The 22190-nt window shown below is 68.2% G+C and overlaps 3 protein-coding genes across 8 annotated transcripts; all 3 read left to right on the top strand.

Annotated features, from left to right (window-relative positions):
• Positions 1-299: 299 nt before the first annotated feature.
• On the top strand, positions 300-12060 carry ARHGAP27 (Rho GTPase activating protein 27). Of its 4 annotated transcripts, XM_083809068.1 has the most exons (16): positions 300-678; positions 871-1463; positions 5506-5937; positions 6059-6274; positions 6915-7025; positions 7135-7202; positions 7306-7393; positions 8789-8893; positions 9313-9411; positions 10081-10174; positions 10300-10419; positions 10506-10604; positions 10869-10946; positions 11066-11200; positions 11283-11388; positions 11563-12060. In XM_083809068.1, the coding sequence occupies exons 2-16, from the start codon at positions 891-893 to the stop codon at positions 11738-11740; spliced, it is 2502 nt and encodes an 833-aa protein (XP_083665194.1). In that variant the 5' UTR covers positions 300-678; positions 871-890; the 3' UTR covers positions 11741-12060. The 4 variants fall into 4 exon arrangements, with proteins under 4 accessions (XP_083665194.1, XP_083665193.1, XP_083665195.1 ...); XM_083809067.1 differs by lacking the exon at positions 300-678 and having other exon boundaries at positions 685-1463; XM_083809069.1 differs by lacking the exons at positions 300-678; positions 871-1463 and adding an exon at positions 1478-2478.
• A 1215-nt stretch (positions 12061-13275) lies between these two features.
• TMEM98 (transmembrane protein 98) lies at positions 13276-16514 on the top strand. 3 transcript variants are annotated; one of them, XM_083809088.1, is made up of 8 exons: positions 13289-13426; positions 13771-13921; positions 15016-15199; positions 15416-15547; positions 15774-15807; positions 15890-16005; positions 16087-16146; positions 16259-16514. In XM_083809088.1, the coding sequence occupies exons 3-8, from the start codon at positions 15069-15071 to the stop codon at positions 16461-16463; spliced, it is 678 nt and encodes a 225-aa protein (XP_083665214.1). In that variant the 5' UTR covers positions 13289-13426; positions 13771-13921; positions 15016-15068; the 3' UTR covers positions 16464-16514. The 3 variants fall into 3 exon arrangements, with proteins under 3 accessions (XP_083665213.1, XP_083665214.1, XP_083665215.1); XM_083809089.1 differs by having other exon boundaries at positions 13385-13426; positions 13804-13921; XM_083809087.1 differs by lacking the exon at positions 13771-13921 and having other exon boundaries at positions 13276-13426.
• Positions 16515-17229: 715 nt separating this feature from the next.
• On the top strand, positions 17230-22162 carry GRN (granulin precursor). The gene is made up of 10 exons (XM_083809059.1): positions 17230-17309; positions 18533-18708; positions 18783-18924; positions 19234-19343; positions 19439-19547; positions 19633-19730; positions 20067-20291; positions 20857-21081; positions 21629-21871; positions 21967-22162. The coding sequence occupies exons 2-10, from the start codon at positions 18547-18549 to the stop codon at positions 22090-22092; spliced, it is 1440 nt and encodes a 479-aa protein (XP_083665185.1). The 5' UTR covers positions 17230-17309; positions 18533-18546; the 3' UTR covers positions 22093-22162.
• The last annotated feature ends 28 nt before the right edge of the window (positions 22163-22190 follow it).

Raw genomic sequence — 22190 nt, 5'->3', positions numbered from 1 at the left:
TCTCCATATTTGATGTCCTCCATGTTCGCATCCACCTGCATTTTTTGGGGCTGCTGTGGGTGCAGGGTGCCCAGCTGAACTGCGGGCTGTTGGGGTGCTCTTCCTGGCACCCCAGGGTGCCTCCCTGTCCCTTGGTGTGGGACATGCTGCCTGCTTCCTCACCGGGATAGTCCCCATCCTGTCCCTCTGCTCGCCCTCAGCACCCTCGGGCCTGTGGCACCATCCCTGTCCCGCCATTTCCAGCCCCATATCCCTCCCCACCTGCTCCCCCCGTCCTTCAGCATCTCCCACGCGAGGTGCCACCTCCGTTCCCCTGCCCCTCTCCCTTCCCCGACACCAGGGGTGCCCTGGGGCGCACCCACCCCCACCCCACAGCATCCTCCCCACGCCTGGGTTGGAGACAAACCCCTCGGGGGGACCCCCAGGCCCGGTGACGGCATCGCCCGCCACGGAGGCTGAGGCCCCGGCGAGGCCGGATCCAGCTCAGCCTCCGGGCAGGGCCCTTCCTGCGGCAGGAACCACCGCGAGCAGCCGCTTCCTCGCGTCCCCTCCGCCATCACCCCTTCCCTCCCTCCCGGGGAGGAAATAGGCCGGGCTGCCGGGCCCGCCGCCCCCTCGCTTCAGGGCCGTGCAGCAGCAGCGCAGGGCGAGCCGGGACGGGCCCCGCTGCCGCCCCAGGTGAGCTTTGGGGGACGCCGGGGACGGGCCCGGGACACTCCGGGCAGGTTCGGGCGCTCACGGATAGCGCGGGGCGTCCAGGGTGGTGGGGACCCATGGCTGGGGGTCCCCCAGAGGGGCTCGGGGCTGCCAAAATGCCCCGGGGCGGGTGGGGAGGAGCCGTCAGCCCCATCCCCGCGCCCTCTCCCGCAGGCGGAGGAGCTGGGCCCGCCATGGAGTCGGCGGGGGCGCCGGAGGAGGTCTACGTGCTGGTGGAGTACGGCTTCGAGTACCGGGCCAAGGACGGGACGCTGGTCTCCATCAAGCCCAACGAGCGCTACGTCCTGCTGAAGCGCACCAACGACCACTGGTGGCACGTGAGGAAGAGCCGGGACGCGCGGCCCTTCTACATCCCGGCCCAGTACGTCAAGGAGCTGCCCCCCATCGCCTCCCCAGCGCCACTCTACCACGAGGAGCCGGAGCCGGAGCCGGAGCCGCCGGCAGCCTACGAGTACCGCTTCATCGGCGCGGCGCCCACGGCCAGGGGGGATTTGCCGCCCACCCTCAGCTCTTTCCGGGCAGCCCCAGCGCCAAGCCCCCACCCCGCTGAGCCCATGCGGCCCACGCAGTCCCTGGACGACCTGGCCAGGGCGACGCCGGTGCCACATGGTGCCACCACCATGGGACCCCATGGGGACCCCCCCGCACGCCCTCGGCCACTCAGCAAGAGCCGCTCGGAAACCCTCTGCGTGCCCAGCAAGGACACGGACACAGCGAGGCGGCCGGGGTCCGACCACATGGCTCAGGTACGGTGACGTCCCCAGTGCTGTCCCCAAATGTAGGGTGTAGGGGGGCGGGGGACAGCAGGACGCTTGGGGCCCCTCCCCTAAGCACAGAGCCCCCCCTCGCTGTCCTCTCCCTGCACCCAACGGGGCTCGGCACCCAGGGCCCCCCGGCACCGCTGCCACTGCCAGGGCCCCGCGCAGCTCCCCACGGAGCTGGCCCCACGGGGCAAACCTGATCTGCAGGAAATGCCGGCGTCTCGGGGCCAAGCCCCCAGCCCAGCCAGGGCAGCTGTGCTGCCGGCTCTGGGCCACAACGGCAACCAGAGGTGAGGAATCCCCCCCCCCCCGAGGTCCTTTCCAAAGCGAGCCTCTGCTGTGCTGTGCCTCAGTTTCCCCATCCCTGGGGGTCACTGTCCCCCGGGGCAGGCGGGGGAACGGGGCCAGGAGCAGGGTGCGCCCCGGGGTTTTGGTGTCAGACTGAGGGTGGCGTGGATGTGCCGAGAGGGGCTGTGGGGGTCCTGGGCTCTGGGTCCAGAGCACATCACCCACCCACGCACCCCGGTATTGGCCACAGGTCTGTGGGGAGCGATGCTGTCCCCAGCTGCCATCGTCCCCTCCTGCTTCTCATCCTAACCCACCCACAGGAGGACGCACACTGGCACTGGAGGGGCTCATGGGGGGCCAACGCCCCCCAGCTGGGCAGTGGGAGCAGGTTTGGGGCACAGCCGGTGTCCCGAGGGCTGAATTATCCCCCAGGCAGAAGGATCACAGGTCCCAGCAGGGCACAGAGCCAGCATGCCAAGCCAGTGTGGCAGCGCAGAATGGGGGGCGTCAGAGTCCCTGTGCCTCCTCCAGGCATTGTTCTGGGGCAAGAAGAGGCAGAAAGGGGTTAACAGGGAAGTGCAGCAACTCCTCCCTCGCGGGGCGGGTGTCTCACCTGCAGGCAGCACTCAGCAAGGAGGGGGGTGCTGGGTGCACCCTGGGACCAGGCGGGCAGGCACCTCGGCACCCCAAAACCGACTCTCACCCTACTCCAGTAAGTAGCGAGGGGCCCTCCTGGGGGCTCCTGGATGCAGGTGCTGCTCCCACCTGCACACATTTTGCCAAGGGGGCACCCAAGGGTGGGGGGAGCCTCGCAGCCCCTTGCTCAGTGGTGACAGCAGCCGGGGCACGGTGGTGGTGGAGGGGTCCCACGTTCCCTCGCCCCTAGCCCCGGAACCTCTCCCTGGGTCACCCCCAGTGCAGGGTGCTTGTGGGTGCTGAACCGGGAGGGAGGGACCAAGGTGTCACCCTCACACCCAGGACCACCCCCGGGGCGTCACCCCATGCACACACCCGCAGCACCCATGGGCTCAGCACCCGCAGCCCAGGCATCCGGGGTGTCCCCCACTCCCTTGGGCTGATACTGGGGGTGTTTGGGTGGGGGAAAAGGGGTTTCCGTTGTGGGGACCGGGCTTTGCACCCCGTCTATCGCTGTTGGAGCAGAGCTGCAACCCCGGCTGTGCCATGCCGAGGGAGAGAGCTCCGTGTGTTTGGGGCGGGGGGCAGGTCACCCCTGGGCTGCTTGGACTTCTGCAGCCTCCCGAGGGGACATTCCCTGGTGTTCCCAGCAGGCACCGGCTGCTTCCCGGTGCTCTTTGCTCGGCTAAAGCCATTGATACCGGCCTGGGCCGCAGGGCGAAGCCAGCAGGAAATAAGAGCCAGGCACTTCTGTTTGCCCTGAGCTCCCATGGCCCCAAAGCTGGGTGGGTTCAGCTCTGGGGACACTCCCCCCCTGCCTCCCTGCTGTCCTCACCCATGGGTGCTGGTGAGCAGGGTCCCAAAGTGCATTGCATCCGCCCCGCCTGCACCGGCACTGCTGAACCTCACGGCCGCTCAAAGCAGCCGGCTTTTGCAGCCCAGGAGCTGCCATACCTCATCCTGGAGCTGCTGCCCCGACACTCGGGTGTTCACGTGCATTCGTCACCTTCCCGAATGCTTGTGCTTTTGGTGTGGCCCCCAACCCATCCCAGCTGAGAAAACCTGATGCTGGGGGAAGTTTTCCTGGGACGGTGCCGGTCGCATCCCCGCTGCAGCATCTCAGCTGCTCCCCCTGCACAGTCCCAGCAGCCCCCACCGCCGAACGCCTAAAAATGTCCCCAGGAGCTGATTCCGCATCTGGGGGAGCTCCGCTCGCCGCCACCGCTCTTCCGCCCCACCGAGCCAACAGGAAGCGGGCGACGCGCTCGGGCCCATAGCGGGGCTGGCCGGCGTCGCTGCTGTGCAGGAGCATCTCAGCCCCGCTGCGCCCGTCGGAGCGCCTCGGCCCCACTGCGCCCACCGCCATGGGCGAGCGGGCAGGCAGCGTGCTGCAGCGCTCCCGCAGCAGGGTGTCGCGGCTGCTCCATCTGGGCAAGGTAGGGACCGGGAGAGGGGTTCGAGGGGGACCCCAGCTGTAGTGGGGTGTAGGGAGAGCTCCGGCACCTGGAGAGCCCTGGCACACTGTGCGGTGACCCCAGGTCTTCCCTGAATTTTCTGCGGGTGCCGGAGGAGGCAGCGGATGGGTGCAGGGGTGCAGAAATGTCTGTCCCCAAGCAGGGACAGGAACCAGCTTGTGGTTTCCTACCCCCTGGGGAAGCAAAACAACTGAAGATACAAACGGTGTGAGTGAGTGGGGAGCTCTGGGCTGGGGGGAGGGAGGGCAGGACCACCAGGTGCCCTGTCCCTGGCCTGTGTCCCTTGTCCCCAGGATGAAGGTGGCCTCTTGCTCCATGTTTCTGCCCCTGCACCCCAGGGTGCTGGTGTGGGGGTGATGGATCACCCAGCGTGCTGCTGCAGGGGGTGATGGGGTGTCACAGGGCTGCTGACTGCTGTCCCCCCCACCCCCGGTGACAGGCAGGGTTGTGGTGGGGAAACTTTGTCCCTGCTGCCATTGCAGGAAGGCTCGGGGGCTGTAAAAGCTGGGGAGAGCAAAGGGTAACAGTGCGGGTTTGCAACCTCTTCCTGCTCCTGGCCACCGACCCTGCGGCGACATGTCCCCATCCGGACCGAGCCCTGCTTGGGTGTCACTGGGAGTGGGGACGGGGGCCCGTCTTGGTCCCCCCCCACTGGGCACCGTCACCCAGAGGGATGTGGGGCCGGGGCTGGCTCTGCACCGCAGGCTCAGGAAGCTGCGGGCTGGTTTCGAAGGCTGGAAGATGCAGTAAGACCTCGAGCAATGAAGCCAAAATGGGGAAGAGGCGAAAGCTGGGGCACAGAGAGCATGGGTAGGACTGGAGGAGGGGTCCTACCCGGGGAGGGAGGGGAGCCTCTCCTCTCTGAGCAGCCCCATCGCGGCTGGAAGCAGGCGTCTATTTGGGGCTGGCGGCCCCAGCTCAGCAGCTGCGGGTGCTGGAGGCATGGGCGGGGGTGAGCGGGGTGGTGGCGAGGTGGGCGCGGATGTGTGCAGGTGACGTGGGTGCAGCTGGGGTGCAGAGGTTGGGGTGCAGATGTGTGCAGGTGATGTGGGTGCAGTTGCTGGGGTGCAGATGAGGTGGGTGCAGGTGCTGGGGGTGCCGATGATGCAGGGACAGAGGCTGGGGGTGCGGGTGATGTGCCTGTTGGTGATGCGGGTGCCGGTGCTGGGGTGCAGATTTTGGGGGCACCGAAGATGAAGGTAAAGTGGGGGCTGGTGAGGGGGGGGGCGGGTGTTGGGGTGCTGATGGCCCCGACTGCAGCACTGGTGAGGAGTGAGGAGGAAGAGGCAGGGGGTGCAGAGGATGCGTGTGTTGGTGCTGGGGCTGCAGGCGATGCTAGCGCAGACCTTGGGGTGCAGGCGCTGTGGGTGCAGGTGATGACACGGGTGATGACTCCAGGGGCCACGATGCCCCCCCCCCCAGCTGGCAGCACTTCCCATCACTCGCCCCCGCACGAGGGTCCCACCGCTTGGTGCCCACGCGTGAAGGACATCCCCGCTACCAGAGCAGGGCAGGATCCGGCCCCACAGGACGGGACAACCCGTGCCATGTCCCCAAGGCTTGGACAAGCTGCTTGCCACCCCAGTGCCAGCCAGGACACCCCAGTGACATGTCCCCATCCCCCCCAGGTGCGCAAGGAGTCGGAGGAGCCGCCTGCCCACGTCTACCTCAACATCCAGGAGCTGCAGGAGGAAGCCGCCACGGGCAGCTCGGCCCCGCCAGCGCCCGAGGAGCCCCGCGGCTCCAGGACAGACTGGGAAACCCACATGGACACGGACTCTGGACACTTGTTTTATTACAACCCAGTCACCGGCGAGACCACGTGGGATTGCCCCTTTGAGCAGGCAGAAGATGGAGTGAGTCCCGCCGCCTCGCCCGCCTCCTCGCTCGCCCACAGCCCGCAGTTTGCCGAGTGGGGCCAGTACGTGGACGAAGCCAGCGGACAGGCTTTTTTCTATAATTCGGTAACAGGTGAGACGTCGTGGGACCCCCCACACACGGGAGACAGCTCCCAGGATATGTACCCTGGGCTGACGCCGTACAGCCCCATGGAGCAGCGGGTGAGCACCCTGCGGGGCGCGTGGGGACGGGGACGCAGCGGGGACACAGCGGGGACACAGCGGGGATGCAGCGGGGACGCGCTCGGTGCCAGCGCCACCTTCACCCTGCTCCATTCCCCAGCCGCCCACTCCGGAAACGGATTATCCCGACCTGTCTCCGGATGAGCTGGAGGGCTACCCCGAGGAGGACTACTCGCCCCTGGGCTCCTATGAGCAGGGGGCTGCTCACTATCTGCCCCCGAGGTACCCTGAGGAGCTGGGCTCGTCCCCGGGCTGGTACGGGCACAGCCACCCCGAGGGAGCACCCGGATACCCTGAGCACTTCGGCACAGAGACGGTATGAGGACGGGACGGGACGGGACGGGACGGGATGGGATGGGGACAAAGATGAGGACAGGGATGATGATGAGGAGGAGGACGTTGGGAATGGGGATGGGAGACAGGATGGGGATAGGGATGAAAATTTAAATGGGGATGGGGATGGACATGTGGATGGGGATGAGGATGAGGTTTAGGACGTGGATGAGATGAGGATTAGGATGATGATGAAGACGATGCAGTTGAAGACAGAGAAAAGGGCAAAGATGAGGATGAAGATGAAGATGAGGACAAGGATACGGAAAAGGATGACAATGAGGACAAAAAGGATGAGGATGAGAACGAGAATTGGGATGGGGATGGAGACAGGCAGGGACAGGAAGGGGGAAGGAAACAAGGACGAGGATGAGGACAAGAATGAGGATGGGGACAGGGATGGGCATGAGGATTGGGATGGGGATGGAGATGAGAATGGGGACAGGAATAAGGACAGGGATGGGGTTGAGGACAAGGATGAAGATGGGGATGGGGATGGGGACAGAGACGGGGGCAGAGATGGCTGGCAAAGCACAAGAACCTTGGGGGGGGTGCGAGCGAGGGGAGCAGCCCTGGGGAGCAGCGGGCACGGAGCCAAGCATCACCCGGTCACTGTCCCCCAGGTCCTGGCGGGCGGCCGGCACCACCGAGCCAGCAGCAGCTCCAGCCAGGACAGCGGGCTCCTCGCCTGGCCCAGCTGCACGCCAACGGCACCGGGGCTGAAGGAGGAGAAGGTGAGCACCCTGGGGTGCCACCACCCCAGGGGATGCAGAGGGCGGGGGGGGAGGGGTCTGTGCCAGCCCGCGAGGGGCAAAGCTGACCCCCCCGTGCCTGAATTTCCAGTTCAAAAGCCTCGACAAGGCCGGCGTGCTCAACAGGACCAAGACGGTGGACAGGGGGAAGCGGTTGCGGTAAGTGTGTCCCCACGCCCCTCCAGCTGCAACACAAGCCCAGGGTGGCCGGGGGGACACCTGTGCCTGTGCCCAAACGTGACCCCCCCCATCTCGTCCCCAGGAAAAACTGGAGCTCGTCCTGGACTGTGCTGGAGGGCGGGATCCTGACCTTCTTCAAGGACTCCAAGCACTCGTCCACTGGTGCCCTGGTGAGCGCCATGGGGCCCCGCACAGAGCCAGCACCCGTGGGACAGGGCCAGCACCTGCAGGATGGGGCCAGCACCCACGGAACAGGGCAGCACTGACAGGATGGGGCAGCACCTGCAGGACATGGCCAGCACCCATGGGACAAGGCTGCACCCATGAGATTGGGGCAGCACCCATGGGACACGGACAGCACCTGCAGGACAGGGACAGCACCCATGGGATGGGGACAGCAGCTGCAGCACAGGGCTGTAACATATGGGACAGGACCAGAGCCCGTAGGACAGGGCCAGCACCCATAGGACAGGGCCAGCATCAGCAGGACAAGGCCAGCACCAACAGAAGGGGCCAGCACCAACAAGACAGGACCACCACCAACAGGACGGGACCAGCACCCATAGGACAGGGCCAGCACCCACAGGACAGGGCCAGCACCAACAGGACGGGACCAGCACCCATAGGACAGGGCCAGCACCATCAGAATGGGGTCAGAACCTGCAGGAAAGGGCCAGCACCAGCAGGACAGGGCCAGCACCCACGGGCTGGGGCCAGCACCCACAGGACAGAGCAAGCACCCACGTTTCGCTGACAGAGCCTGCAGAGGCAGGGTGCGGTGACACTCTGGGACACAGCAGCGGTGGCAGTGGGACACTTCCACGGTGTGTCCGAGCTGTGCATGGGCTGTGCCCGGCGTTTTGCCGTCACACCGAGCCCAGTGCCGGGGGAAGCGGGGCCCAGCCCAGCCCCCAGCCCACACCGAATGCAGAAGCTGCCGCGGTGCCGCGGGCTTGCAACACCCTGCGGTGCTGCAGGGAAGGGACGGGGCCAGGCCGAACCGGCAGCGGGGGGAACGCTGCTGTCCCCACCGCAGGGACGTGGTGCACGGGGGGCTCCGGCACCCCCCCGATGTGGGTGGATGGGGGCTGGTGGAGGGGCGCGTGCCCAGAGCGGCCCCAAGGCCAGGACATGGGTGAGATGGCCAGTCCCCCTAAAACCCCACGGTGTCCCCAGGGGGGACGTGCACCCAGCAGCCTGCAAGGGACAGAGCTCAGCCTTCCCCATGCAAACACGGTGCCAGTGCAAGGCTGTCACCAACAGACCCTGGCCCCCGGGACTCGGTGCAGGGCAGGGGCTGTCCCCACCGGGTGACAGTGGCTTTAAGTCCCCCCACCCCTCCAGCCAGTGGCCGCAGTGCTCTCGGCACAGGGCAATGCCTGCCCCACCCTCAGCAGGGAGCCCTTGGGGAAAGACATGTCCCATGGCGGTCCCATGAGGGGGGAATGGCTGCATTTTGGGTGGAGAAAAGCCAAAAGCAGCTCCAGCATGCGGGGCCAGCACCAGCTCGCGGTCCCCCAGGGGGACGCTGGCCGCAGTGCCACCCTGTCCCCTTGCTCCTGCAGAGGCACCCGGGCAGCCTGACCATGCCGGAGCACACGGTGGAGCTGCGTGGGGCCACTGTCACCTGGGCCAGCAAGGACAAGTCCAGCAAGAAGCACGTCCTGGAGGTGAGCTCGGTGGTGGCGTAGGGACCTTGGTCACCCAGCGGGGACAGAGTGGGGGCTGCAGGCTGTATGGCAAAGCCAGCACCCACCTGCCTGGCTGCCAACGCCACAACCTCCCCTGGAGTGGGACTTGCTGTGATTTATCACCGTGGGGATGCCGGGGACCGTGCTGCAGTGCCTTTCCTGAGCCACATGTCACCAAGGGCCATCCCTGCTGCCCCCTGGGGGCTGGCACTGCCTGCTCACGGGGTGGGGGGGTGGGTGTTGGTTCTCCTCTCGAGCTTGGCACAGGGAGGAAATTTCCAGCCTGGGCAGCACCCAGCCCACAGGCAAAAAGCCAAAACTGGGGCCATCGGTGCAATGAGTTGCGCCCCGTTCTCGGCCACAGCCCAGTGGCCCTGGCCTGACCGCTGCTCTCGTAGCTGAGGACGCGGGAGGGCTCCGAGTTCCTCATCCAGCACGACTCGGAGCAGATCATCGTCACCTGGCAGAAGGCCATCGCGGACAGCATCGCCCGGCTGGTGAGCGCTAAGCTGGCGCCGTGTGGGCGGGATGGGCGGGCAGCAGGATGGGTCCAAACGGGGCTGAGCGGCTGGACCTAGGGGGTGGAGGTCGGTGGCACGAAGCCTGGTCGGAGGCTGGTAACGAGGGGAGCTCCCCAGGGGTCGGTGCCGGGTCCAGTCCTGCTCAGCATCCTCACCAGTGGTCTGGGTGATGGGGTAGGGGACACCCTCAGTAAATTGGTCCCCGGGCACCAGAGAGGCCAGGCAGGCTGCAGAGACCCCAGGGAAGGGCCACGAAGTTGTGGGGACCGGAGCAGCTCCGCTGGGAGGAGAGAAAGCGGGAGCTGGGGCTGCTCGGCCTGGAGGGGAGGCTGCGGGGGATCCCGGCCGTGCCCGTAAATCCCCGCGGGGAGGACGGAGCCGGGCCCAGGGGCACCGGGCACGAAGCGGGGCCCGGGAGGTGCCCTCTGACCGCCGGGAAGCGCTTCTGTGCCCTGGCGGTGGCGGAGCTGGCACAGGAGAGGCTGTGGGGGCTCCTCCTGGGAGACCTCCAGAAGCCGCCAGGACCTGGCCCTGGGCACCCTGCTCTGGGCTGGAGCAGGGCCTGGAGCAGGGGGACCCGGTGCTGCCTCTGGCCGCAGCCATGCTGTGGCCCCAGGACTCTGTCCCACGCTGTCCCTTCCCTAGGGCGCTGACTTCCCTGCCGAGGAGGACGCCGAGAGTGGGACGGAATTCGGGTCCCGGGAGAAGCTGGGAGGCGGCGAGGAGAGGAGGGCCGCAGGTGAGCTGGTGGCTCTGCTGTCCCACGGCACGGTCGGAGCCATCCGTGGGGCGCGGGGAGCCACCCCACGTCACCTCCGTCACCTCCCCACGGGCGATGCTCACCCCCTGCCCCATCCCCATCAGCGTCCGGGCAGGCTGCGGGCACGGCCGAGAGCGACTCGAGCAAAGTGCGCAACAAACTCCGCAAGTTCCTGCAGAGGCGGCCGACGCTGCAGTCCCTGCGTGAGCGGGGCTACATCAAGGGTAGGGGCCCCCCACGGGCACAGCCGCCCCCGAGCGTCCCCCCACTCCCCCCCCCACCCCCGCTCACCTCTCCGTGTCCTCTCCAGACCAGGTCTTCGGCTGCTCCCTACAAGTGCTGTGTGAGCGGGAGCGCGGCACCGTGCCCCGCTTCGTCCAGCAGTGCATCCAGACTGTGGAGAGGAGAGGTACTGCCATGGGGCCTGGGGACGGGGACAGCCCAGGGGACAAAGGGACAGGGTGACGGGGTGGTGCCAGCTCTGGCGTCGCTCCCCTCGCTGGCGAAAGGCCACACTTGATGGGGAACCCAGATGGGTTTTCAATGAAAACCACCAGATTAGGGCTGCGAGCTGGCACAATCATGGCAACCAGTGCCACTTGCTGCCACCACAGCTGGTGGCAGTGCCACCTGGGTGGCTGTGGCTGACCAGGATCTTGTCCGCATCCCCCAGGGCTGGACATAGATGGGCTGTACCGGGTCAGCGGCAACCTGGCCACCATCCAGAAGCTGCGCTACAAAGTGGACCACGGTAGGGTCCCCATGCCGGGTGTCCCCTCTGGGCTGAAAGCCACAGCTGGGAACACCCATGGGTGTCCCCACCCCGGCTGTGCCCCAGGACCAGCCTGAGGTGCCACCCTGTCCCCACAGATGAGCACCTGGACCTGGACGATGGGCGCTGGGAGGACATCCACGTCATCACTGGTGCCCTGAAGCTCTTCTTCCGCGAGCTGCCTGAGCCGCTTGTCCCCTTCGGCCACTTTGACAAGTTCATTGCTGCCATCAGTAAGGGATGGGGACAGGGACGGGGACAGGGATGGCTCCAGCCGCTGGAGCCATCGCCCTATTTTGTTCTGTCCCCTTGCAGAGATGCAGGAGCCAGCGCGGCGGGGACGCTGCATCCGTGACCTGGTGTATTCCCTCCCGCCTGCCAACCACGACACCATGATGCTCCTCTTCCGGCACCTCTGCAGGTGACACCACGTGGCACTGCCACGCGCCTCTGTGTCCCCGCTCCTGCCCACCCACCAGCATCCAAAACCCACCAGCATCCAAAACCGTGGTGGCAGGAGGGCAGAGGGGGCCACCTCGTGGGTGGGGGGCCACATTCAGGGGCCTGGTGGTGACACCGTCCCTTGTCCCCGCAGGGTGATCGAGTACAAGGAGGAGAACCGCATGTCGGTGCAGAGCGTCGCCATTGTCTTCGGCCCCACGTTGCTGCGGCCGGCGAGCGAGGAAGGCAACATGGCCATGCACATGGTCTTCCAGAACCAGGTGGTGGAGCACATCCTCAACCAGTACAGCTACATCTTCCCTGACGGCTAATCCCAGCCATGGGGACACGCACGGGGACGAGCCCAGTGGCGGGGACACGAAGTGGCGGGGACTCGGGGGAGGACTCGGCTGCCCGGCACCTCGGGGCGCGGGTGACGGCGGTTGGCGTCTCGGCGATGGGCAGCGCTGGTGCGCGGTGGCCCGGCTCGAGCCTCCCGGACGTGTTTGGAGGGATGGGGACACCGCTGGGGACGGTGGCACGGACCCTCTGGGGATGAGACCCCTTGGGATGGGGAGGGCAGGGAGGAGCTGTGGCTGGGACTGGTGGCCGGCACTGGTGCTCCTGAATAAAGAGCCCGTTCAGCCGCGAGGACATTTGGGCACCCATGGGGACCCCAAGCCAGGTGGCCACCGCCACAGGGACACAGGGGTGTCCCAAGCTCTTGTCCCCCCGAGTGGGGCCAGGAGGGCTCGGTGCCTCTTGGCTCTGCTGCCGTTGGCCCTTGGGGACAGTGTGTGCCCTTGGTACCCCATAAGGATGAAGGAAATGCTTGGGGGAAGGGGGGGGGGAATTGGTGTCCCCAAAAGGGTCAGAGTGCAGGCCACCCTGATGACCATGTTCCCCATGCTTTGGAGTAGGACGTTTCCTGGCTGGCATCACCAAACCCCATGTCCCTTGGCCTGGGGACCACAGGCAGCAGGGATGGGTGCTGAGAGCAATAGGGTGGGGAGCGGGTGCTGGCGGGATGTGAGCCCCAGTCCCCTGGAGACACCTCTTGGGGGGTGGGGATGCTTTGGGTCGTGCTGGAGATGTTTTGGGACACAGCAGGGACACAACATAAATGCTTTGGGACGTAATGGGGACACTATATGGCATGGAGAGGATGTTCTGGGACACGGTGACAATGCTTTGGGTTGCAACAGGGACGGGTCAGCGTACGGCGGGGGTGGTTTGGGGCACGGTGGGGAATGGCTGGGATGTGGAGGGGACACCGGGACATGACAGAGATGCTCTGGGACACGACAGGGGCATTTGGGGATGCAGTGGGGACACTGGGATGTAATGGGGATACCCTGGGGCACAGGGCGATGCGTCTTTGGGACAGGAGGGGATGCTGTGGGACACAAAGGGACACCAGAATGCAGGGAGGACATCTGGGGACACAGGGCGGTACTTTGAGACACTTTGGGGCACAACGGAGGGGCTCTGGGATGCAGTGGGGATACTTTGGGACACAAAGAGGTCACTTTGTGCTGCAGCGGGGATACTGGGGGGTGTAGTGGGGACACTTAGGGACAAAGGCAGTGCTTTGGGATTCGATGCGGACAGTTTGGGATGCAACAGGGAAACTTTGGGCTGCAGTGGGGACGTTTGGGGGCACAGTGTAGTACTCTGGGACACTTTGGGGCACAAGCGGGTACTTCGGGCTGCAGTGGGGACACCTGGGGGAACAAAGGGGTACTTTGGGACAGGTTGGAGCCGCAAGGGGCCACTTGGGGCCCCGAGGGGGCCGGCCGGGGGTGCAGCGCGGGTACCTCCGCACTCTTTGGGACCCCGTGGCTCGCCCGGGGGCCCCTCGGCAGGGCCGCGGGCGGGGCCGGGCCGGGGGCGGTACCGGCCGGGGGTGGGGGCGGCCCGGCAGAGCCCCGGCCCCGCTGCCGGCCCCGCTCCCGTCCCGCTGCCGGCCCCGCTCGGCGCCCCCCGGCTCCATCTTGTGCGCGGCCGCGCGGCTCCAGGTGCGGGGGGGGGGGCGCGCAGAGGGGCGGGGGGGGGGACCCCGGAATCCACCCCCCCGCTGGGCACCAAGGGGTTAAAAGCTCAGAAGCGGCTTTCCAGCCCCAAATCCGCCTTAAGGCGCTAATCGCGGTGGGAAAGGGGGCCGGGGGGGCCGGGGCCGGCGTGGGGCCCCCTCCCCTCGCTGTCACCGGGGGGGCACAAGTACAGCGCCCCCGAGCCGAAGCGCTTAAAATTCAGTGGGATTGGGGAAAAAGGGGAAAAAGGTTGGGGGGGGGATGCAGGGAGCGTGGGGGGCCGGACACGCGTGGCCCCCCCGCGGCAGGGTGTTGGTCACGGTGTAAAGGTCGCGGCGGTGTTTGCACGCTCCCTGCGGAAGTGGCCCCGGTCCCGATCCCAATCCCGGACCCCGTCCCAATCCCAATCCCGGACCCGATCCCGATCCCGATCCCGGTCCCGGTCCCGGTCCCGTCCCCAGCGGCTCCGGCTGGCAGCAGGTAGGGAGCGAGGGGGGGGGGGGGGGCTGGGCCGGGCCTGGGGGAGCCGCTTGGGGGGGTCCCCGTAGGGAGCGGGTTTGGGGGAGCCCCCTAGGGGCCGGGTGGCCCCGCAGCTCCACAGGGACGGGCCATGGGGTTTCAGGATGGGGTTTTGGGGGCGCTGCTGCCCCACTGGGAGGGGGTTTTGGCGGGCCCTGCTGCCCCATAGGGACTGGTTCTGGGGTTCTCCATAGGGACCGGGCTTTGAGGGGCCCTGCAGCCCCATAGGGATCAGGCTCAGGGCGTCCCCACAGCCCTATAGGGAATGGGTTTGGGGTCTGTGTAGCCTTGGGCTGTGGGGTCTCCATAATCCTGTATGGATTTTGGGTGTCTCTGCAGCTGCATAGGACCAGGCTGTGGGGACCCCCGTAGGAACCAGTCTCACGGTCCCCACAGCCCCAAAGGGACTGAGTCTGAGGTTCCCCATAGTGACTGGGCTTTGGGGTCCCTGCAGCCCCACTGGGATCAGGCTCTGGGGGTCCCATAGGAGCCTGTCTTGGGATCCCCAGAGCCCCTTAGGGACTGGGCTCAGGGGTTCCCTGCAGCCCCCTAGAGACCAGACTTTGGGGGTCCCTGCAGCCCCACAGGGACCAGGCTCTGGGGGTCTCCATAGGAACCAGCTGCAGGGTCCCCAGAGTCCCATAGGGATTGGGTGTGAGGGTCCCCATAAGGACAAGGCTTTGAGGGTCCCTGCAGCCCCGTAGGGACCCAGCTCTGGGGGACCTGTAGGGACTGGGCTCAGGGGGTCCCTGCAGCCTCATAGGGACTGGCATTGGGGGTCCCTATAGGAACCAGGCTCTGGGCTCCCTGCAACCCCATAGGGACTGGCTTTGGGGTTCCCTATAGGAACCAGGCTCTGGAATCCCTGCAACCCCATAGGGACTGGATTTGGGAGTCCCTATAGGGACCAGGCTCTGGGGTCCCCTTACCCCCAGCAGACCAGCCCTCACCAATCCCCGTCCCCCCATCCCATCACCACCCCATGTCCCTGCGGGCACGGTGATGGGGTGGGGACCATCCCCTGCGTCCCCGCGGCACGGCTTCCCCCACTGCAGGCACCGCCGGGGCCGAGATGGAGCTACGCGCCTGAGCCAGGCGGGGACAAGCCATGGAGACGGTCGTCATCGTGGCCATCGGGGTGCTGGCCACCATCTTCCTGGCGTCCTTCGTGGCGCTGGTGGTGGTGTGCCGGCAGCGCTACTGCCGCCCCAAAGACCTCCTGCACCCCTACGACACCAAGTGAGTGCACCCGCCGTCGTCACGCGTGGCTCTGTCCCTGTCCCCTGGTCTGTCCCCACCAGGTGCTGTGGGTCCGGGAGGGACACATCCTGTGGGGTTGGGGACAATGCTGGGGACACGTGGAGCACTGTGACAATAGGGTGGGAAAAGCCTTGGGGAACCCCAGGAGGGGCGTGGAGGTGGCACTGTCCCCAGAGCCACCCGCATCTCCACCAGGCCCATTGTGGACCTCATTGGGGCGATGGAGACGCAGTCGGAGCCCTCAGAGCTGGAGCTGGACGACGTGGTCATCACCAACCCACACATCGAGGCCATCCTGGAGAACGAGGACTGGATCGAGGACGCCTCGTAAGCCCCGCGCCACTGGTCCCCAAACCGCCACCGCCAAGCAGAGCTCTGGGTGTCCCCAGAACCCACAGGAGGGGACGGTCCCCAGGCATGTCCCTGTGTGGGGACACCCCCACGGGTCCAGATGCGGCCATGGTGGGGTTGGTGGCTCACGTGCCGGGCGGGTGATGGGGACATGGAGGCGAGGACGGGGTCTGCCCAGAGTCACGTCTCCTCCTGTCCGCAGGGGCCTGGTCTCGCACTGCATCGCCATCCTGAAGGTGAGTCCGGGCGGTGGCACCCGATGTGCCCACGGTCCCCAGGGTGCCGAGCAGCCACCCTGCCACCTCCCCGACCCCGCAGATCTGCCACACGCTGACGGAGAAGCTGGTGGCCATGACCATGGGCTCGGGTGCCCGCGTGAAGTCACCCTCCAGCCTGGGTGACATCATCGTGGTGGCCAAACGCATCAGCCCCAGGTGAGGGGGGCACCGGGGGTGCGGTGGCAGGGCCCTCCCGGCGTCCCCGCAGTGCTGACCCCGTCCCCGTGGTGCCGCCAGGGTGGACGACGTGGTGAGATCCATGTACCCGCCGCTGGACCCCAAGCTGCTGGACGCCAGGTGACACCGGCGGGCAGGAGGGGGACACGTGGGGGACGCATGGGTGGGGGGGGGGCCGCGGTTCGAAGCCACCCCGCGGGCGTCTGCCCTGACACAGCCGTGCCGCCCGCAGGGCCGCGGCGCTGCTGCTGTCCGTCAGCCACCTGGTGCTGGTGACGCGCAGCGCCTGCCACCAGCCCGGTGCCCGCGACTGGGTGGACCGCTCGCTGGCGGCCGCGGAGGAGCACATGGCCGCGCTGCGCCAGGCCGCCATGGCCACCGAGCCCGAGCGCCCGCCGGCCACCGACCCCTTCCGGCAGGAGCAGTCGGCCATCTGAGCCACCAGCGCCACCAGTGCCACCAGCGCCAATAAACCCCCGTGACACTGATGCTGCCTGCCTGTGCCTGGGCCACCTGTCCCTGCGGGGGGGCCCTCTTGTCGCTGTGTCCTGTGCCCGTATCCCCCCCCACCACCCACCCACTGCTCCCACTTCTGCTTTCGGGTCGCCGCGGGGGGGACGAGGGACTTTTCCTGCTTCCTCTGTCCTCACGGCCACGGGGCCCAGTGGGGGGGCGCCCTGCAGGGACCCCCCCAACCCCAACCAGCTCCAGGTGGGGGCCCTGCAGGGACCCCCCCAACCCCAACCAGGCCGTGGGGGGGCTCTGCTGGACCCCCCCCCCCAACCAGCTCTAAGGCAGGGGCCCTGCAGGGACCCCCCCCCCAACCCCAACCAGGCCTGGGGGGGGCTCTGCTGGGACCCCCCCCCCCCCCGCCAGCTCAAGGGGGGGCCCTGCGGGGACCCCCCCCACACCCAATTCCGAGGTCAGGGCCCCCCAAAACCCCGGGGGGGGGTTCCCTGGGGGGGTCCCTGCGCCCCCCAGGCCGGGTCCCGCGGGGTGGGGAGGTTTCGGGGGGGCACCTTGCGGCCCCCCCCCCCCCACGGCCGAGCCCCCCCGGACCCCTCGCACTGCCCCGGGGGGCAGGGGGGCGGTCACGTGACCCGGCGTCACGCGACGGGGAGGGGCGGGGTTGAGGCCTGGGGGCCGCTTTCCCCGCCCCTTGGCGGCGGCGGCCAATGGGAGGAGGGAGGGGGGTGCGGTGGGCCAATGGGGGGAAGGGGGCGGGGCTAGCGGCGGGGGGGAGGTGAGCGTCGGGAGCGAGCACGGGCACGGGCACGAGCACGGTACGGGGCGGGGGGCGCGGAGGGGTCAGGGGGGACTGGGGGGTCCGGGGGGACTGGGGGGCACTGGGAGGGACTGGGGGGATCTGAGGGAACCTGAGGGAACTGGGAACCACGTGGTACTGGGAGGCACTGGGGGAACTGGGAGAATTGGGAGGCACTGGGAGGAACTGGGAGGCGCTGGGGGGAACCGGAGGAACTGGAGAGCACTGGGAGGTGATGGCTGAACTGGGGGGGAACTGGGAGAACTGGGGGGGACTGGGGAGAACTGGGAGGCACTGGGGGGAACTGGGAGAACTGGGGGGAACTGGGAGAAGTTGGGGGGGGCTGGGGAGCACTGGGAGGCACGGGGGGGAACTGGGGGGAACTGGAAGGTGCTGGGGGGCACTGGGAGAGCTGGAAGAATGGGGGAACTGGGAGGTACTGGTGGGAACTGAGATGCACCGGGGGGAACTAGAAGGCACTATAAGACCCTGGGGAAACTGGAGGGTACTGGGAGGCACTGGGGGACCCCGGGGGAACTGGAGGGCACTGGGACGGTCGGCCCAGCCCTGACATGGGGCGGGGGGGCTGTGCTGTGACCCCAGGGGTCTCCCCGCACACCCCAAAGGGACGGGGCAGCACCGTGACCCCCCCAGCCCCATCCCCGCCCCCTGCACCTCAGTTCCCAGCAGGGAGGGGAAGTGAAAGTGGAGGGGGGGGGGGGAAAGCAGGAAGGGAGAGTGTGGGGGGGGGGGAGCAGCGCACCCATGGGTGCCACCACGGGGTGCTGCCCCCCCCCCACGCCCCACGTGCAGCTTCCCCCGCCGCAGCGAGATGCTATCGGGGCGCTGCGGCCGGCGGTCGGGGCGTGGGACACCGCAGGGCCCCCCCCAGGTTCCTGTCATCCCCAGATGGCACACGGGGGGGGGGGGGCTTTGGCCTTTAGGGTCCCTCCCGGGCCCTTAGGGTCCCCCCCAGGCTCTTAGGGCCCCCCCTTGGCACGCAGCCCCCTGCCCACTGCTGTGGACTTTGTGCTGTGGTTTTATCGGGAATGGCGGCACCTGTAGGGGGGGGGAATGGGGAGGGTGCTGTAAGGGGGGGGGGGGTCAGGGTTTTCCACCACCCCCACAAAAAAGAAAGGGGAAGTGAGAGACGGGGGCGGGGGAGAGGGGCAGAGCCCAGCCCTGCTCTGCGAGTGGGGAAACTGAGGCACGGGCGCGCGGTGGGGGCGCTGCCACCCGCAGGTGTCCCCCGCGCCATGAGGACAACGGTGACGCTGTGCCTGGCCCTGGCCCTGGCCCTGGCCGGGGTCGCTGCCGTGGCCGCGCTGCGGTGTCCCGACGGGACGTCCGAGTGTCCCCGCAACGCCACCTGCTGCGTGACGCCCGGCGGCGCCTGGGGGTGCTGCCCCATGCCACAGGTACGGGCACGGCCACGGGGACGGGGACACCGGCCTGCGGCAGCCACCGTGGTGACCGGGTCCGGCGCCCGCAGGCATCGTGCTGCGAGGACAAGGTGCACTGCTGTCCCCATGCCACCACCTGTGACCTGGCCCACGGGCGCTGCCTCTCGCCCCACGGTGACACGCCGTTGAGCACAAAGTTTCCCGCCTGGAAGAGCCAGCGGCGGGCACTGGGTATGGCACGTCCCTGTCCCCATATGCCCAATGTCCCAGTACTGGTTATGGCACATCCCTGTCCCAATATGCCCAGTGTCCCAGCACCAGGTATGGCACGTCCCTGTCCCCCCCATATGTCCCAGCTCTGCGTATGGCACATTTCTGTCCCCAGTGCCCCAGAGCTGTCCCCAAGCCATTGTGGCACACCATTGCCCCAGGTGCAGCATCATCCCAGATGGCAGGGACCCTTCGCCTTCTGTCCCCCGTGACCTGTGGGGACACGGAGGTGGCGGGGGCATGGCTCGCGGTGACACCGTGTCCCCCCAGCAGCCACGCTGCACCAGGTGACGTGCCCCGATGGCCGCTCGGCGTGCCCGGACGGTGCCACGTGCTGCCGGCTGCCCTCAGCGCAGTACGGCTGCTGTCCCCTGCAGAACGTGAGTGCGTCCCCGCGTCCCCACGCAGCACCCCGGGGTGGCGGCAGGCTGTCACCTGCGGTGTTGTCACCCGCGGCTGTCCCCCCCCTGCGCAGGCCGTGTGCTGCAGCGACGGGCAGCACTGCTGTCCCCAAGGCACCACCTGCGACCTGGAGCGCTCCATGTGCACCTCGGTGCAGGACCCGGCACGGCCGCCGGCACGCGGTAAGGTTGGGGGGGGGGCTGGGACCCCCCGGTGCCATCCTGGGGACGGAGGGGACGCCGGCTGTCACCGTCCCTTTGTCCCCAGTTGGTGATGTGAAGTGCGACGACGAGATGAGCTGTCCCGACGGGAACACGTGCTGCCGGCTGAGCTCGGGCGCCTGGGGGTGCTGCCCCTTGGAGCAGGTGGGGGGGGCGTGGGGGGGACACGCAAAGGTCCCCAGGGGAGTGACGAGCAGGACGCATCCCCCAGGGATGTTCCCAGGGCACCGTGTCCCCCCCCCCAAGGTGTTCCCTGTGCCCCAGGAGGGGTGGGGGCAGGTGTCCCCGTGCCCTGGCTGGGGTGAGGGTGGGTGTCCCCTCTCCCCCGGTGTCCCCTGTCTCCCGCTGCTCACTGGGACGAGCTGGGGGCTCCAGTGACAGGAGGAGACTGGGATGCTCTGGGACACCCCACGTCCCCCCCACCCTACGCAGGGCACAGCCAGGTGTCCCCGTGCTGACTGCCACCCGTGTCCCCCCCAGGCCGTGTGCTGCCCCGACCACGAGCACTGCTGCCCCCAGGGCTACACCTGCGACCCGCAGGGGGGCACCTGCCTGCAGGGGGGGGTCCGCCTGCCCTGGCTGAGCAAGACCCCGGCGCGGGGCCGGGGGGGGGACGTGAAGTGCGACGACGAGACGAGCTGTCCCGACGGGAACACGTGCTGCCGGCTGAGCTCAGGCGCCTGGGGGTGCTGCCCCTTGGAGCAGGTGGGGGGGCACGGGGCAGGGGGGTGACGGGGGGCAGCAGGGGGACGGGGCCAGGCTGTGGTCCCCCGTTGGGCTCAGCCCTGGTGGGGGGCTTGGGGGAGCACCCAGGGGTGTTCCTGTGGGCAGGGATGAGGCTGGAGGGATCCCATAGGTGGGTGGGGGGCTTGGGGACATGCGTGGGGGCGAGGGGTGGGGCTGCTGTCCCCTGGGCCTGGGGAGGGATGGGGGCAGATGTTCCCTGTCCCCTGATGGGACAAGGGCAGGTGTCCCCACGCCCTGGGTGGGACGAGGGTGGGTGTCCCCTGTGCCCAGCATGATGGGACCGTGTCCCCAGTCCCCGAGTGTCCCCTGTCCCCAAGTGTCCCCTGTCCCCCAGTGTCCCCTGTCCCCTGCTGCTCACTGGGACAAGCCGGGGGCTCCAGTGGCAGGAGGGCACAAAGAGCCGCGAGGCCACCGGGGTGCTCTGGGACACCCCACTACCCCCCCACCCCACACAGGTGACAGCATAGGGGACAGCCAGGTGCCCCTGTGGGGTCATGCTGAGTGCCACCCGTGTCCCCCCCAGGCCGTGTGCTGCCCCGACCACGAGCACTGCTGCCCCCAGGGCTACACCTGCGACCCCCAGGGGAGCTCCTGCCTGCAGGGGGGGGTCCGCCTGCCTTGGCTGAGCAAGACCCCGGCGCGGGGCCGGGGGGGGGACGTGAAGTGCGACGACGAGACGAGCTGTCCCGACGGGAGCACGTGCTGCCAGCTGACCTTGGGCACCTGGGCGTGCTGCCCCTTGGAGCAGGTGGGGGGCGCGGGGGGTGGCGAGTAAAGGGGCGGGGGGGCGGTCAGGGTGGCATCTGGGAGGGGCTTTTGGGCAGAGTGGCACTGTGCGATGTGGCTCTTCGGGGACAGTTAGGGGACACGGCGCAGCCTCCATCGCTGCCCCCCCCCGTATGTCCCCTGCCATGCTGGAGGGCTGTGGCAGGCGGCCCCAGTGCCCCCTCTTTGGGCACAGTAGGGACTGTGTGGGGGTCTCGGGGGGGGGCTGCATGCCCAGAACAGCCCCCTCAGCAGCACCCCCCCGTCCAGGATGTGACACCCACCCAAGGTGGAGGGGACATGGTGGGGGAGTGCCCTGTGTCCTGTCCCCCCCAGCTCTATCTGCACCCTGGCTATGGGGATGTGCCAACCTGGGGGGGGGGGGGGGCGCTTCCCATACGCACATTCCTCCCCCCCCCCCCCCCCCAACGGCTTCAGCAGTGTGGCACTGGGCTGGGGGGGGACACGGGGTGCTGGGGGGGGAGGTGCAGGATGTCACCGAGCCTTTGTGTGCACCCCCCCACCCCAAGGCCGTCTGCTGCAAGGACCACCAGCACTGCTGCCCCAGGGGCTACACCTGCAACGTGGCCACCCAGAGCTGCGAGAAGCTGCTGGCGGCCACCCTGCTGTGGTCACCGGCCCCCGCGGGGCCACCGCTGTCCCCGCTGCGCCCCGTGGCCACCATCCCCGGTGACACCGCCCGTGCCTGCCTCCCCGGCCAGCGCTGCTGCCGCAGCAAGGACGGCTCCTGGGCACGCTGCCCCTTCGCCCAGGTCAGTGGGTGGCATTTGGGGGGAAGGGGACATGTGGCGGGGGCTGCGTCCCCACCGATGTCCCCACCGACGTCCCCAATTGCACCTCTCCGTAGGGCTCCTGCTGTGAGGACGGGCGTCGCTGCTGCCCCGCCGGGTACCGCTGCGCCCGGGGGGGGCGCGAGTGCTGGCCCCAGCGCTGGGACGTCGGGGGGGGCATCTCCAGCAGGACGCTGCTGTGACACCCCCGCCCCGGGGCAGGGGACACCGGCTGGATGGGCCCCACAAAATAAAGGGTTTCTAGGAAAAGCACCTGTTTTGTTTTTTTTTTTCCCCTTTT

This window comes from Anser anser (genome assembly GCF_964211835.1).
Source record: "Anser anser genome assembly, chromosome: 23".
NCBI lineage: Eukaryota > Metazoa > Chordata > Aves > Anseriformes > Anatidae > Anser > Anser anser.
Note: the sequence above shows the minus strand (reverse complement) of the source record. Positions and strands in the feature narration are given on the sequence as shown.

Excerpts from the sequence above, each read along its gene's own strand:
- ARHGAP27 (XM_083809067.1), top strand. The coding sequence starts at position 774 with ATGGCTGGGGGTCCCCCAGAGGGGCTCGGGGCTGCCAAAATGCCCCGG. Across the intron at positions 7,026-7,134 it reads CGGGGCTGAAGGAGGAGAAG|TTCAAAAGCCTCGACAAGGC; the intron begins GTGAGCACCCTG and ends CTGAATTTCCAG. Across the intron at positions 10,947-11,065 it reads GCGCTACAAAGTGGACCACG|ATGAGCACCTGGACCTGGAC; the intron begins GTAGGGTCCCCA and ends CTGTCCCCACAG.
- TMEM98 (XM_083809087.1), top strand. The coding sequence starts at position 15,069 with ATGGAGACGGTCGTCATCGTGGCCATCGGGGTGCTGGCCACCATCTTC. Across the intron at positions 15,808-15,889 it reads ACTGCATCGCCATCCTGAAG|ATCTGCCACACGCTGACGGA; the intron begins GTGAGTCCGGGC and ends CCGACCCCGCAG. Across the intron at positions 16,147-16,258 it reads CCCAAGCTGCTGGACGCCAG|GGCCGCGGCGCTGCTGCTGT; the intron begins GTGACACCGGCG and ends TGCCGCCCGCAG.
- GRN (XM_083809059.1), top strand. The coding sequence starts at position 18,547 with ATGAGGACAACGGTGACGCTGTGCCTGGCCCTGGCCCTGGCCCTGGCC. Across the intron at positions 19,548-19,632 it reads GGCACGGCCGCCGGCACGCG|TTGGTGATGTGAAGTGCGAC; the intron begins GTAAGGTTGGGG and ends CTTTGTCCCCAG. Across the intron at positions 21,082-21,628 it reads CGTGCTGCCCCTTGGAGCAG|GCCGTCTGCTGCAAGGACCA; the intron begins GTGGGGGGCGCG and ends CCCCACCCCAAG.